Consider the following 16,843-nt stretch of genomic DNA (forward strand, 5'->3'; position numbering starts at 1 on the left):
CAGGCATCAGGTTGAGTCTTCAGATGAGCTATGGCATCCAAGCACCAGCCAACCAGCAGAAAAGAGAAGAACGCTTTCAGATTCTTCAAGATCTGCACTTGCTGTTGTAGACCTGAATCCGCCAGTAAAAGGCCAGTAAATGTTTTTTTTTTTTTACATTTGCAAATTGTGTGTGTTTTTATAGCTATATATTTATATTATATTGTTATTTATATTACTAGTTATATTTATAGTTATTATACTTATATTACTTGTTGTATTTTCAGTTGCAAAGAAGTTTAGCTCTTTTTTATTAATATTTCATTTTTATTATATTTTTATAAGTTCTGTTGTACAAATAAATCACTAATACAAAGTCTTATGGTTCTGCCTATTATTTTATAGTTGAAAAAGCATTCAAGCATCATATATGATGGCTAAAACAGCTTGCAGTACCCTTCATAACATTAGGTTATCAAGTCTCCTGTAGGTTTCTTGGCACCTGGACATATTCTTAGAAAAAAGCATGCAGGAACCCCATTTTTCATGATATCTTCGTCAAATTTTAAATATAAACTGATGAGACTTTTGCCTTTCAATTCATTAACTAACTGGATTCCTCCAGGCTTATTTTCATATATTTTTACATCAAATAATAAAGTGTTCATTGTAGCACAAATCATCTTCAAGACACTTCAACTTCTATAACTGTTTGTCTTTCTAAGTTTTTTTCTACTTTAATGTTTGGGTAATAAACTGTAAAGTGTCTTCTTTTTAAAGATGTCTAAATTGTGCATGTAGTGCAAATTGTTTAGCAACTGCAATTGTTTTAGTTGGGAGATGTCATTTCTGGGGATGTGCCTCAAGCAGGCGGAGGGAGAAATGGAACAGACATAGTCTTGGAAAAAAGCTTGCAGGAACCACATTTTTCATTATATCTTCCTCAAACTTGAAATATAAACTGATAAGTCGTGTGGCTTTCAATCCATAACTGAACTGGATTCCTCCAGGTCTATTTTCATATATTTTTACATGAAATAATACAACATTCTGTGTAGTGCAAATAATTTTTGAGGCATTTCAACTATTATAATTTTTTATCTGTTTGAGAATTATCAACTCTGATTGCTTTTTAGTAGAGTCCCAAGTGTCTTCTTTCCAAAGATACCTTAATTGTGCCTGTAGCACACTGTTCTCAGGAGCTATAATTGTTTTAATTCAGGTAGGTCGTTTTCAGCTGTGAGCCCCAAAGTGGGGTTGCAGTTTAACAGGTTAAGTTAATTTAGAAAAAGCATTTTTTTGTTTGTTAAATTAAAGTTTTTGTTTTTTAAAGTAACGACCAAGTGGACAGTGAGTTAACAACACATGTTTGATCCATTTACCCTCTTAAATCAACACTTGACTTGTCTTGCTTATAATAAAATCCATAGATATAAAACACTTCAAGCATCACAATGTTGGTTTAAACGATTAACCTATACTATCACTTTTTTTAACCACTTTTAGTGCCATATAGAACCTTTTTTTTTGAGTAAACATGTTCAAAAATAAACAAATAAAAAACAGGCAGGTTGTCTTAACTTACACCTCTCCGCAAAATTAATATAAATCCGATCTTCAATTCTTGCGCTAGCCTATGCATATTTAACAGAGTTCACGTCAACGAAAGCAAAAGATATGCGCTGCATTATATTCATCAGCTCATTTCAAGATCAAAGACCGCAATATCAGAACAAGTGACCTAAGCACTGTAAGTTTTAAGGAAGACGTTCGGCAAGTGTTGGCTTGCTTTACTCATTTGCGGCAATATAGCCAACTCTAAACACTGTGCGAGCCGTCTTGACAGTCGTGGTGTCATGGCCTCATGTTGTTTCCACCAGCGCAGCACACCTCATTGTTTCTTTTAATTAATGAATGTCTAAAATATAAAATGAAGGAAAAAGCCCGCGTTTGAGGTATGACGTGAAAATTGGCCCGAAGCCCAGCCCCAGGGGCAGAAATGCAGGGCTCTAGTTAGTCTGTTCTATAACTGAACAGAATTATTTTTACCAGCTACTATAATATATCAAAACTGGGACGTAACAGACCTGTGTGTTTTGTATCACTAGTTCATTTCCCGTTCGCGGAGCATACAAGCCCTGTCCGCGTGAGGCGCGCCGCTTCTCCAGAGTCCAGCCTTTATTAGAGAGAAGGATATGTTCAGCTCTTTCTCTCCAAATATTCGAATATTCAATGTTGATTACTACCAAAGCTTCGAAGCTCAAAAAATGGTATTCGGACCAGCTCTAGAACCCACACTACTTGAGTGTTTCGTGCATGGGTGAGGAACATGCACGTTCAGAACTCAAGGGTTCTAAATGTGCCCATTGTGACAAGCTCTCAATGCGGCAGCTCTGTTCACGACTGGTCTTATTTTTGAGGGATGTAGGCCAAGCATCTGCGACTTGCGGCTCGGGCCCCGCTGTAGCCGAGGCACAACCCCCCTCCTGGGTAATATTACCCAGGGTCGTACTCGAAAAAAGTCTCACTTGGTGAATATTCACTAGTTTTGTGGTGATAAAAGCTCTCATGTTATGAAAGCATAGAGTCATGGATATCTTCTATTATTGGGGATATTGGCTTAGGGAGTTATACCATTAGACGGTCTATGTTAGCCTGATTCCGTAGTTATCCGTAGAGCCAACTTATGCTATGCCCTTTATGCTGTGCATATTCATATTCACACATAGTAAAGCTATTCCCTCAGAATGGCGGAGTAGGTATTTGTTCCCCATAGCGTCAATCCAAGACGCACTGTTTAGTTCCACTTAGAAAGGGAACATCTCAGGTTCCGACTGTAACCATGGTTCCCTGAGAAGGTGAACGAGACCTTCGCTGCCATACCTTGGGCTCTCCTTCAGACACGAAAGTGACATCATAGACTGTCGTCGGCCAATAATATTTGCAACGTTTTCATTCATGCTTCAGACACCGGTCATGCTGAAGGGTGTTCCCCTTAGCATCAATTGAAGACGGGAAACCAGTTGTAACCTGAGATGTTTTTTTTACAGTTCAGATCTTAATGAGGAGATTTCTAGACTTTAATTGCCAGAAAAATATAAATTATTGTAAAATAGTAAAGTAAAATGTACATTCATCTTTGAAGTGAAAGTCATACAGGTTTTAAATGACATAGTGGTGAGAAAATAATGCCCGTATTTGCAAGTTTCTATAAAATGATTTATACAAAAATACAGTAATAATAAAGGAAGAGAAAACTTATGGACATTATTGATGGCATGTATGATGGCAAATATGGTGAGAGAAATATTTGTATGTAATAAACAGCGAGTGAGCCGGAGACTGGAATGTTTGACTTAATAGGTCATGAAAGGAAAGACAAGAGACTGTGGAGGCACAATGTTTGCACAATGACATGTCTTTAGCACCGCCACCACTAAACTGACCTCTTCTTCTGGACTCCTTTTTGACACTGAGTTTGACATCTGCTTGACGTTCTGCCTCTGTTGACATCCTCCTGTGTCTCTATTCCTCTCAGTAGCATGGAGATGCTTATCTTGTAGTATCCTCTAGTCATCGGAGGCAAACTCAAAACGCTGCATTATTGTTCCAGTCCTCTGAGATTTATGCCCAGTATTCAAACACAAGGAACTGGTCCAGTTAGTGCGATTGTTTATATTTCTTTTGTATTGTCCTGCATTCAATTTTTAGCATTTGCATTAAATTACGGTGTTCCTCTGATGTATTCGCAGCTGATCCAGTGGCATTCACATTATTTCATTATTCTTCATCTGCATCCAAACTGCTTGGCTGTGACACTATGGAAAGAGATAGAAATAGAATAGTTATTTATCACATATTGTACAGATGTTGCTATTAATCATCATTGTATTATGGTATAAATCATAATTGTATTGCAATGCATTCAGAGCTTTGATCATAAAACATTACATAAATCATTAAATATCATCTTACAAAGACATACTATTGGCAGATACAGAGGGAAGACTGATATTTTTATGCATTTTATGTAAGTAGTTGCTGTACTGTTATAAAGATCTTGTTGATCTTTAAGTATTTTTTTTCCCATTTGACTTTTGAATGACTGAGGACTTCTTTTCTGATTTGAGAGGAAAACTATCACATCATTTGATGTCAACATGAAAATTCACCCTACTTTTTTTTTTTTACTCTATAAAGCACACTCTATTATATTTTTTCTGCATATTTCTAATTTTACAAACGTCCCCCCTCAGGTCATGGTACACATCTTTTTTTCTGAAATCTTTAAAAAAAAATTATCAAGTAAATGTTATAATAACTTATATATTGTTAGTAATATTTCAAGATGAACACTTAATGGACTGAAGCAGCTTTGGTTTACTTGATTATCAAGACATTTTTTTTTTTTAGAAAAATCATGAGTATCAAACATGATCATCAGGCTTTTGGAGAAGGTTTATTTGTTCATCTCCCAATCATCATTGTATTGCATTGCATTTTATGTTACTACAGAGCTTTGATCATAAAACTAAGCATTAAATATCTTCTTACTAACACATATTATTGGCATATACAGAGTGACGACTGATATTTATATGCATTTTATTTAAGTTTATTTAAGTAGTTGCTATACTGTTATAAACATCATTACAAGCATCCGAATTTTATCTTACATTTTGGTTATATAAATATCCAATACCAAATTGCATATTTTTGCTTGGTTTGAGTGTGAGTCATTTCACTCGGCGGCCATCTTTGAAACGCCTCTCGGGCAGATATTTGAGTCATGCAAGTGCAGCTCCAATCTCTTTGAATGTGGAAACATAAAATTCTCCAAAGCTGTTTTTGATATCACCAATAAGATCTGACATGAACTGCCACATAAATGTTTCTTGAACTCAAATGGCGTTAACAGCATTATATTTCAGGTTGGTCAATTTCATATGTCAGGCTTTATAGGGTTAATACACATTAGTTGTCTTACTGTGAACGATGCATTTGTGCATGATCAAATATAAAACTTTTAGAGTTTAAGCTGTATTTAATCAATTGTATTCCTCAGAAGATCTAACAGTTCTGACCACTAGAATGTAGAACATTCTTCTCTATCTTCAAAGACTTGAGCTCTTCCTCTGAAGAAGTCATGCATCATTAATAAACAAGCGTTCATTCGCACAGAACTGATGAAGGTTAGGAAAGCTGCCGCCTGTGATCAGACTGCCGTAAAAGCATCTCAGGCAGCAGATCGGAACGTGTGCATGTCCGGCTTTGCTTCAGAAAAGGAAAAGGCCTGCATTGTCACTCTGAGACAATGCATTTTTTATTATGAACATGCCTGTGTCTGACAAAAGCATGATTTAATGTGATGAATGACTGCTCTTTAAACCCCTTTATAACTAGGTCACCACACTGCTCAATCTGCTGTGTGGTTAAAGAGCTCAAGCATTGCCTCTCTCTCATCTGGGTCAGAGCTCAGAAGCATTGCTATTACCCGAACTGTCTCATAAATATGCTTGCTTATATTTTTCTTTGGGACTAATTTGACAGGATTGTAATCTTCTATCTGACTGTCACATATCTTCAGGTTTTGTAATGGTTTCATTTTGATTCCTTCCATGTGCTCTTATTTTTCTTCATTGATTTATTGTCTTCTGTCTCGATTGTCTCTTGTCGTATCATTCGTTTCCTGTGTATTTATAGCTGTCATGTTTTGTTGTCGTGAATATTGATCAAGTTTATCAATTTTTTTATGTCATGTGGTTTCATGTCTCGTTTCAGTCATACATTTTATTTGGACATTTTCTTCATTTTGTCTGTAATCTTTTCCCTTAGAAGGAGGCATTGAACACAACAGAGGAAAACCACCTGTCTCAAGAGACTGACTGCTTTGAGGGAATGCTGAAGACACTACAGGAAGCAGAGGAGAGAAACGGTTTTAAAGAAAGCAAGCACAGCAACATGCCAACTATCAGATGCTTGTGGTAGTAATGGTGAATATTATAAGTGCCTTGCATTCAGCACAGACAACTTCTCAGTAGGGTTGGATGATAAACGATATAATATCGAGATTGTGATACAATTTATTTCAATAACATTGATAAACTCTGGACATTTTTACTCAATATGGATTATTCTAACAGACTCTCACACAGCAGAAATAAACATGCATGTCACTAATAAGTGATTTCTGCGCATCTCTGTGTGATTGAACACCACAGTTTCGTTTGATATACAAACTCACACACGTGATGCTCATACTGTGTCTCAATATATGAAAACATGAACATATGAACTTCCTTTCCAGAGCTACTTTGTCAGTCTAAAGTACTGTGAAGATAAGTCCGGTGACGTAGGACTGTACACGACTTTCCAAAGCCCACTTGATTTCGTCCTCCGCATATAAGCTTAATAAATTCTGAACCTCATCGATGGTCCATCTGTCGTATTATTTAAACATTGTATTTGTTGAACCATTGTTGATTCGAATAGCAAACACTTCTTACTGCACGCACTAACAGACTTTTAGGTTAAAATAAAATGCTGCGTGAACTCAACCAATCAGCATGTTCAGCGCCCAAGTCCCACCCCCGAAAGTTCATGAACTTTGAAAAAGTACTACCTTGTAAGCAGGGGCGTTTTGAGGGGGACACCTTTACCCGGAACTTCATTTAGACCCTGGTCCATGCGGTAGAAACACACTAAATACCCCCCCCCCCCCCCCCATTCCTGCGGTGGAAACGCGGCTAATGTGTGTACATACACATTTTATACGTCTAAAAGTTGCATTATCAATACTAAAGTCAAGACAATTTATATAATGAATAATAGTGGCCCCAACACAGATCCTTGAGGGACTCCCTTAACAACCTTCATAGGATCTGACTGAATACCTTTCTATTGTACCGCCTGAATTATCCTGTGTTTTTGACAAGCTAAAATTGTATTACGTCTAGTAACACGATTTCTTCAAGAAAATCCTTGTATTGTCACATCTGATGTGTGTTTGACATCCTTAAGTAACACCCTTATGCCAATATTAGAGTCACATATTAAAAAAATTAAATATTACTTTCAATAAAGGAGATAAGGCTCTACTACAAAACATTGCCCAACACGTTATAGCGAAAAGTGCAAATAGCTGTAGATGTAATTAGTAATTCGATACTATTTATACTTTATTTTGGCAGATACATACTATTTGCACCTCAGTATTGTTGTATAATAACAGGATGCAATAATAACATAGAGTGTAAATTAGTGCTGCCACTAACGACTATTTTTATATCGATTAATCTATCGACTAATTTTTCACAATAATTTCCCACAATTTTACTTAAAAACATTTAATTTAACTTGCAACGTTGGCCTTCAGTAGTGTGCTATAAAAAAGTATAAATGTAAACTGGACAAAAGTTTCCTTGACAAAATGTAAAACTAAAAGAGTAAAAATGTAAAAGGTACAAATTTGTAAACCAACATAACAAAAAAAAAGAGAATATCAGCAAATACTTTTTATAGAATAGTGTTGTCACGATACCAAAATTATGACTTCGATACGATACCAGACTGAAATACCTCAATACCTATACTGAATCGAGACCATGGCAAAAAACAGTACAAGTAATTGTAAAACAACATGGACTTCAAATTTGAAGAGTGGCTGTGGAGAAGTCCGTCGCTACCCACACCTCTACAATCTGTCGTTAAAACAATATAAAGACCATCCATGCAGGGAAATTGGAAGTGTGGAGGTGTACACAGCGATCTACTGCGCATTTGTTGAACACCTTGTCCGCAGAGCGTACCCCAGCATACACTTTCAGTAGTATAAATACAAGTAGTCCGCGTCCGTGCTGTCCGCAACGGTCTGTGTACGCGTCCAAACTTGAGTATACGCTACTGAAGACGTTGAAATATGCGCATCTTTTTTTAACTGGTGTGGCCCAACCAGGCATAGTCGGTCAAAGCTAGTGTGATTAGCGATTGCCAACAAGGCGATTGCCAACAAGGCGCGCTATTTGCACTTGGTGTGAATAGACACTCTGATATACACTCTGATAATTGTATTCTTAACGTGATATGCAAGCAGCACTTTACTCCATGCTGAAAGGCCAGTATCAGTCATGAAGAGAGAATCTGAACCAATGTGGTGCAGTTCAGTAGTAATGAGATCATGTCATTCTACAGCGTGATGTCGTTTCGCTGCAGGGTCTTCTGCTCACTATGCATCATATCTGTCTGTGCTTCTCTTTTAGTTTCCCTTTTGTGGCAAAATGAGTGAATGAGAAACTCACAATTTCTGGAGCATAGAGGGGAAAAGATATATGGTGTAACAGTCACTGCCTGTCACAAGATTTATGGTACTTATGGTTGCTATGTTCTTCCTGGACTCTAGGGGAGATAAGAGTATACTCTGTATGGTGAGTGTATATAACAGGAAACAGTAGAGTAAATGTTAGCGTCTGTTTGATGCTGCCTCATGGTTGTTTGCAACCTATTTTGCTAATCCTGTTTGAGAAACTGTTGGTTTCCTGCTCTAACGTAAGTTTAAGGTTGGTTTGCATTGCTTTGAACTTAAAAGGAATGTATTTAGTTTAATTTGTGTATTTGATGTTTCTCTTGTAGAGTATTTGTTTATGAGGAATATTTTGCTCATTGGCTGTGGCTACCTCTACATGTTCACAAACACACTGTTTGTGTTGATGAAGCCATCCAATTGGTTCAGTAGGTGAAAACATTGCAATTGACCAAACATCCAAGCGTAGGACAACAATCGACCTCATCATCAGTTGAATACATGCTAGAAAAAACACCACTCTTGTTTGTTCAAGAACATATTTGTTAATAGACCTTTTTAACATTAGTACAATTTAAGAATTTGCACAAAAGATGATTCCCCCTTTGAATTCTTGTAGCTTGTCCAGTGCAAAGAAACTGGGACGGTTATAATGGTGTGAATTGCAAATGAATTGCCTTAACCTGAATTGATCCAAAACTAATCCATGACTTGTTGACTGAAACTCACGGGCTGAAATTCAGTTTGGACTCATTCAAACTGTCACGGTTTGAATCATCAATGCATTCATCCATCATTTTTCAAACCACATGTAGGTTTTGCTGAATCATGGAAAATTAAAATAGAGACAGACGCTATAAGGGTGAAATATTTCTGTAGTCACTCAACCATTGTTTTTATAACTGATTTATTGAGTTCAAATGAATCAAGTTCAATGTTCAAATTAATCAATAATGTTAAATAGAAATATGGCTAACAACTCAAAAATGTATGCAATTTTGAACCTACACGAGAAAATAAACTCACAGTGACAGCGAGGAGACACGTTTGGTTCACTTAGTTTTGTCATGGCCATGAGAAATTAATTAGACTTAAAACTTAAAGAAAAAAAATGTTCCTCTATACTTCTGTCGTACACTTTCTCATTATTTTATGTTACATGATAACTTTATTGTATATGTTTTCTTTGATTCTATAACTTATGTTAATTATCTGTAGTTATTTTTTGTCTCCATCTACTTGTCTGCTTGTTTGATTGTAATAATAAGCAGACTGTCTGTTACTTTGTTTGTCAATTGATTGTGCTATTGAACTACTTTGTGAAGCGACCTTGGGTTCTTGGAAGGCACTATAAAAATGAACATTTATTATTATTATTATTATTATTATTATTATTATTAGTGGGAAAGTGATATGTCGTGGCCACAATATTTTTTTTGTCATTCTTACTTCAAAATAAAATATAAATGTATTAATAATATCCATTTCTGATAATACCAGGGTGCTATGGAATGGAAGCTTTTTTCCACCACAAAAAATAAAAAAGGTAATTGCGACTTTTTTCGAAAAAATGTGGCCATGACACATCACGTTCCCACGAGTTATGTTAGTATGTTAATATGTTCTGCCCTGACAATAGAAGCCATGCTGCCAATATGCATGTTTGTTGCCCTATTAAATAATGTTGTTCACTATTGGAGAGAGTCTACCTTGTGGCCTTTCACATTTTCTTCAGAATTTGGACAGTGTTATATTACACTGTAATTCCAGATTAAGAACATGTGCTTTGAAAGCACCTACTGGCGAAATCCCAAAATGGCAAATGAGAACAGACATAGTGTTTCTCAACCCTGTTCCTGGAGGCATCAACAGTACATCCAACCCATCCAAATGATGAAAATAGTAGTAGTAGTACACTTTTCTTTGATCCTATAAGAGGTCATTGTACTATAAACAATGATGTAAGTTTCAGATCTCAAACTTCTCCTGATAAAAATAGTATAAGTTAAAATCATGCTCACAAAACAACTACTTTTCTACTTCCTCCACATGGTAATGTCACACAAGATATTTTCATGGAGAGGTACTCAGGTTACCTAAAGCTTACTGTAAACTAATTGGCACAATGATTATGATGTTGGGGAATATCAGGACATTTAAGAAGGGATGTGATTTCCTGATTTTGGTTGTGGATGTGGAAAATATAGCATGAACGTTCAGTCGCGCCAAAAGCAAATAGTATTGTAATCATATGATGCTGATACGGACAAATACTCTCTCGCAGAAAACTCCCATTAACAATCAATGAAGCTTCATAACTAAGCATGCACAACATATACCTTGCTTACATTGGTCTACTCTGGCATTTTGAGTGAAATTCTTCAGCGTAGTGACAAATTTAAACGCTTCTGATTGGAAATTGCATTCATGTGCTCAACAGACAAGTATATGATTGGCTACAATGCTTAACACTGCAAAAACACGTTTAAAAACAGAAACCTTTGACACTGGAGGCCTGTTGCATGAAGCCAGTTTCAGTCTCACCAAACTGATTTTCGAGCTCAAGGAGGTGGATTGGTTTTTAGCTACATGGCTAACCTTGTTACAATCCACGCCTGTCCCGGACTCCAGTTCCCATGATCCTCCCTGTCTCACCTGATTGCACTTCCTCATCATCTCTCCCGCACTCCCCGGATTCCCTGCACCTGGTCCTCGTCATCAGGCACTCCTTATATTGAACTCACTCCCTGCACTCCTTGTCCGTTGTTATGTTATACCCTGAGTGTGTGTGGGCTGTCTTCAGTTTATGATAATAAACCTGTCTTTTTGGAAGCCCTGGATCTCCTCGTCTCTGCTACACCACACCACCGTAACAAACCTGCTCTGGAGGTTTTATTCTGGGTTAGAGATCACAAACCAAAACTGATGAAATAGCCGCTCCCCCTGTATCTCTCACTTCAAAATAAAGCAATTTAGTGAAAAAAACATTTAGAGACAAAATTTCCCATCTTTATTTTACTTTATTACATTTATAATATATGAATTATCATTATGTACAATGCATATAATATATATTAATATAATTATTATATGAATTGATAATTAGCATTGAACTTTGCATTTAAATTTATATAAATATATAACGTTTTTAAATTATTTGATTTTAAGTGTTTACTTAATTTTTTGAACCTACATACATTCAGTTGATTTACTTGCATTGAAAGAGTCAGATATTTTCTTTTCAGCTGCTTTGTCAAACTTTTGCTGCAGCAGGAGTGTTTATTCCGGCCTTGTAAATGCATTTGATTTCATGATATTTTTTCATAATGATCTCTTAATCTTCAGCAGAGAAGTGAATTTTGCGGCTCTCTCATGAGAAGTGAATCATGGACTACAAAGAGCTTACGAAGCATCAACAGGATCTCATTGTTTAAAGGTGTCACTCAGGTAAGGGCTACACAAACATTTTCAAGGCATTAGTGGTACACAGTGAAGACAACAAGTGGAGAAAGTTAGACATAATCAAGAACATGGCATTCCTCTAAAACTGATGAAAAGACAAAGAAAAACTGGTCAGGCAGGCTATCAAGAGGCCGACAGCAACACTAAAAGAGTTGCAGCTCTTTCTGGCAAGTACTGATTGTTCCCTACATGTGTTCCCTACTCTACTGCATTCTCCATCAGTCTGGGCTTTGAGGCAGGGTGGCAAAACATAGTTACGCTCCAAATTAAAGACAATGTCTAATTGTTCAGAACCTCATTAGGGGCTGGTCAACCAGAGTTTAAAAACTCATGACAAAACGAGTACTAGGCTAGTCTATCATAAAGAAACCAACTTTTTCTAACCGGCCTAGCCTCATTTATTTATTTTCTTTCTTTTACTTTGTTTCTTTTCTTTACTGTTGTGAGTCTTGTTTTCTAAGTTAAGTGCCGCAAAGCTGTATTCTCTCGCTCTCTAGACTTTCTCAACTCGTGTGTGTGTGTGTGTGTGTGTGTGTGTGTGTTAGATTCGTTTCTTAAAATATTGTACTTAAATAGTTAAATAAAGTCTTGTTCGTATTTAAAGAGAAGTGTCTTGTGTTTTGTGCTTACAAGTTAATGTCTTGTAGTGTCAATCTTGTTACTGTAGTGCTTTCACAATACTTTGGATATTATAATATTAATAGTTATGGCCTATTCAATTGATCACTGGACGATTCATTTGATCAGCCGTAAAACAGTGATTATATCAAAACTCCCTATAATATTAATCCCCTTTGAGCGAAATTGACCTGCTTCCCTTACAAGTGAATGGGTGAGAGATCAAAAAGAGAACACATACATGCTTTACTGAGCTATATAAATGGGGACATTCCATAGACTCCTTTTGTTTTTATACAAAGCTAGTTATGAATATTATTATATAACTCTAACCCACACCCTATTGTGATGCAGTCATTGCATCATTATCTATTTGCATTGCTCCCACAGTGTCAAGGGATCCCTGGGACGAAAGCACTTTGTTTGACCCCAAAATATGGTTGACACACACACACACACACACACACACACACACACACACACACACACACACACACACACACACACACACACTCACACACACACAGTGTAGGCCTACTACATAAAGTATACTTACAAAATATACTTGTCTTGAACTCTACTTAAGTATACTTCATAAAATGAACTTGAAGTAAAGGTAATACTAGTCACATAAATTGAAGAAACATTTTTGCGATAATTGTTTAATTTTTTTATATATGTTAAACAGTACACATTAAATGCAAGAATTAAGTTAAAAATATGTGTAAGTGTAAAAATATGTACTTAAAAAATAGATGAACTAAAATGCAACTTTACAGGGAGACTTCCCCTGAAGAAAGCTGATGTTCAATTGGTGAAAGGTCTTGGCTTGCTCCTCAAACTTCTCAAAATTTTTAAACATATGGTGACATACTGCTGTTTTGTCCAGAGCCTTTATATATTCATGCTTTTCTCCTCACTGGGAATTACAACATCTGGCGTACTGTAAGGTAGGGTGAACATATGTCATCTTTTCTCCCAGAAATGTCTTCTTTTTCAGAACTTAAAAAACATAAACTGGGATTTCTAAATGGCATAAAATGTCCAAATTTGGCTCTCTAAGGTCATCATAGGCTACATAAATTGTAATGTGTAAAATAAGCATCAAACTTTTTTTTTTCTTCATTGAGTTCAACAGCAAGTCTTCACACAATAGTTTAATTATTTATATGGAGATTTAGGTTGTGGCAGTCTCTGCCTTGACCACACCGAATCACCAATCCTGTACAGATTGACTGATTTATGATATGACAGACCAAGGATCACACATCATCTGAAGTTTGAATTCCCCCCAAATATCCTCCATAGGCTATGTAATGCACAAAATGTAACATTAGTGTATGGGTCACATTCAGCGATATAACACAAGTTAAACGTTAATAGTTTCATAACTATACAAAAACGGAATGTGGACAGTATTTTATCGCCGTGCACACACTAGCTACTAATAAATGCACATAGGCTACTTTAATAATTTACTTGACTAAAATCGAAAGTTATGCAATGTTTCAAGCAATTCAAAGAAAAGAAACCATAGAATTCTAATTAATTCACACAGCTGATAGACACGACGCGTTTTTATCCCTACTCGTCGTCGAAAAAAATGTTTCAGAGAAATCCGGTCGTATTAAAAAACGACTCGCTTAGTCGCTTTAAATGTAATTGTCAACAGAACGACGCGAACATATATGCACTTTACCTAAATAAAGAGTTACATTTTTAAAAGTTAATGCCTGTAATCTTGCCGCCGATACATTTTTAATTTGATAAAAACGCGGCGCACCTGTAACGGCAAACATTACTCACCTATTGCCAAACGTCACGATTACTTCCAATGCGTCGCTTTTATTACAACCATTATCGGTGTATATCAGCTCCCGTGGTCAAATCATGAGTTAAATCCAGTTTTTGCGTTCAGCACATCTGCATGTGATCGAATGCAGACTGAACAGGTGCCAGCAGTTTCAGCCTCTCCGATCAAACGTTGCCCTCGACACCAATGATCGCAATGACGCTAGACAGAAATAAAATGTTTCTTCTCAGCCAGAATAATCAGCTATGAAGAGAAATGAGGCGATGGGGCGGGAGGAGAGAGACCCCCGTGACAAAATAATTCAAATGCACAGAGGATAATGCGGAGATAAGTGAAGGGGGATGGGAGAGAGGATTAAGGGGAAATGGGGAATCAGAAGCCCACCCTTACATGCATAGCCTATAACAGATGCCCACTCGTTTTATTTGTATAGTGCTTTTCACAGTTCGTTTTCTTTCAAAACACGTATGCGTGTGTAATGTAGTAACACAACATGAACTGTAAGGATGATGTTTAGTTTGTTTTCCAACCTAAAATTGGCTGGAGTGATGCAGACAGTAGTCAGTGAAGCGTCACTCTCTGGCTGGCTGGCTTTAGTTGGCAGTTGTTAATAATATTTTAAGTACACTATTAAAGACTGGATCAGATGCCTACTCTTATCTCTTATATGCATACATGGTGACCTATTCTCACATATGTTCCTTGATACAGTATGACTTTATGTACAGTACTATGGCCATTCCGCAGAATGAGTTGGAAACATCTTGAAAAAAAAAAATATTTTTCCCAAAAAATTGTATGCAAATAGTATAATATCCAAGGTACACATTTTCTAGTAATTGTGCAGTTAATTATCATATTGTATTTTCAGAAAGTTTTCAAAATATTTTTCTTCTCCCCAAATGTATAGGCTACCGAAACACAATAATAAATAATTTAATAAGCAGGCTTATTGACCTATAAGATTTTGTTTTTCATCTAACTTGGATATCTTTTTGTGCTATTTTATTAAACAATTTTCACAGGTAAACCAATAACAAATTACAATTTTAACAATATTTCAAGTGTAATTTATGAGATGTTGTAATTTGAATCCAATCTTTCTTTGTAAAAGGTATAAAGTTAATACTGATTTCAAAGTTAAATATTCATTAGTTTGAATATACATTGAACCAAACACTTTCATAGTTGATAATTCAATATACTTTATCTTTGACCAAACATACATTTTCGGTAGTGACAGTAATGTTTTTGTAGCGACCACATCACATTACAGAATTTTAACTCACATATTAAAACACTAATGATTTGCATACTAAAATACTAATGATTTGCATAATTGTAGTCTTCTAAAATGTTACTGTAAATGTTTATTTCCCCCAAATAAATGATTGTGTTCCCTTTTGTCACTACCAAAACAGTGGTAAAGTTTCGGTTGTGACAATTTTAGATACTTTTGAGCCTAGCTCAAAGATGCTAATCAGCACATGGTTAGCACAGTTCTGAACAGTTGTACACACAAACTACTAAACTATTTTATAACACCCAAAAAAGTTGTTTGGTAGTGACGTTCCACACACAGTTCCACACAGATTTTCAGATACATTTGCCTCAAAATGATGGGACCAGCTATTTCCTGTAGTTAAAATCAGTCTCAGCCAATGGACTAAAACATACACTTCAGTAGTGACATGAAAATGCGGGACACATTTTTTTACATAAAGATTTATGATTTACAAAGAAAATATAAAATAAATAAACAATATTTTTTAAAAACAACAATGGAAAAAAATCTAAAATTATTTCAATATCATTTTCATTAGTTGAATTTAGAGGTTAGGGTTTGGGACAGCCACCTCCTAATTCAAAGTACCCAATAAATGAATTTATATATATTAAGCTTGCGGATATTTTAAATACTATTGTGGGATTCAATAGATAATAGAAGGATCTTAGATTTGAATACTTAAATGCTTTTTAAATATGTTTTTTGGTTGTGGAACAGCAGTTTGCACCAATTCTGTATGGGCCATATATATAAATGTTCAAATAAAAAGACTACAGGGTCACTAAGTTCACAATGAATGGTCATCTCTGTTGTAACATTTGCAATAGTTGTTACAATTGATTTATGAACCCATGTTTTCAAAGCGGCACTGTAACATGATGACTGACATGTGGCATCATATAAACATACAAACACTAATCCAGAAATTTAACAGATGTTTGCAATATTTTTTTTCTGTTGTCTCTAGCAGTGATGTCAGTTAAGCACATGCTTGGTGTTTTTATGGAGTGTTTTAATCCGCATGGACCTAGCATTTGATTTTGTTGTTATGAGTCTAATCTTACATTTGTCTGATTTCTAAAACTCTGAAATGGGGGCATCTGAAATGTACTCTCAATGAGTAAGCAAATAAGCAAGTGATTCCTTATTGTACTTTTTTTTTTTTTATCCTGTTCCTTATGGTGTTTTAAACAAACTTCTCATAGCAAACCAACATATTATGAAAGGTAGACCACCAATACCAGCCTGACTGCAACTGGAATGAATGATTTCATTGTGAATAAAGCAAGATTGAAAAAAAGTATATATATATTATTAAAAAGCTTGTTCCGTAAAATGTATTTAGGCCCATTGTATGTTTCAGGCAACTTGAGCAATAATTGCA

The 16,843-nt window shown here is 35.8% G+C and overlaps 1 protein-coding gene across 3 annotated transcripts in view; it reads right to left on the minus strand.

The window, feature by feature from the left end:
- dab1b (DAB adaptor protein 1b) overlaps nt 1-14,480 on the minus strand; it is a 50,379-nt gene extending 35,899 nt beyond the window's left edge. For all 3 annotated transcript variants that reach the window (XM_079819549.1, XM_079819548.1, XM_079819547.1), the window contains exons 1-2: nt 14,165-14,480; nt 3,426-3,797 (exon numbers count right to left, since the gene is read on the minus strand). In XM_079819549.1, coding sequence (XP_079675675.1) covers nt 3,426-3,492 — 67 coding nt within the window. In that variant the 5' untranslated portion in view covers nt 3,493-3,797; nt 14,165-14,480. The remainder of the gene's footprint in view (nt 1-3,425; nt 3,798-14,164) is intronic.
- Between the last annotated feature and the right edge of the window lie 2,363 nt (nt 14,481-16,843).

Source organism: Gobio gobio (genome assembly GCF_949357685.1).
Source record: "Gobio gobio genome assembly, chromosome: 6".
Taxonomy (NCBI): domain Eukaryota; kingdom Metazoa; phylum Chordata; class Actinopteri; order Cypriniformes; family Gobionidae; genus Gobio; species Gobio gobio.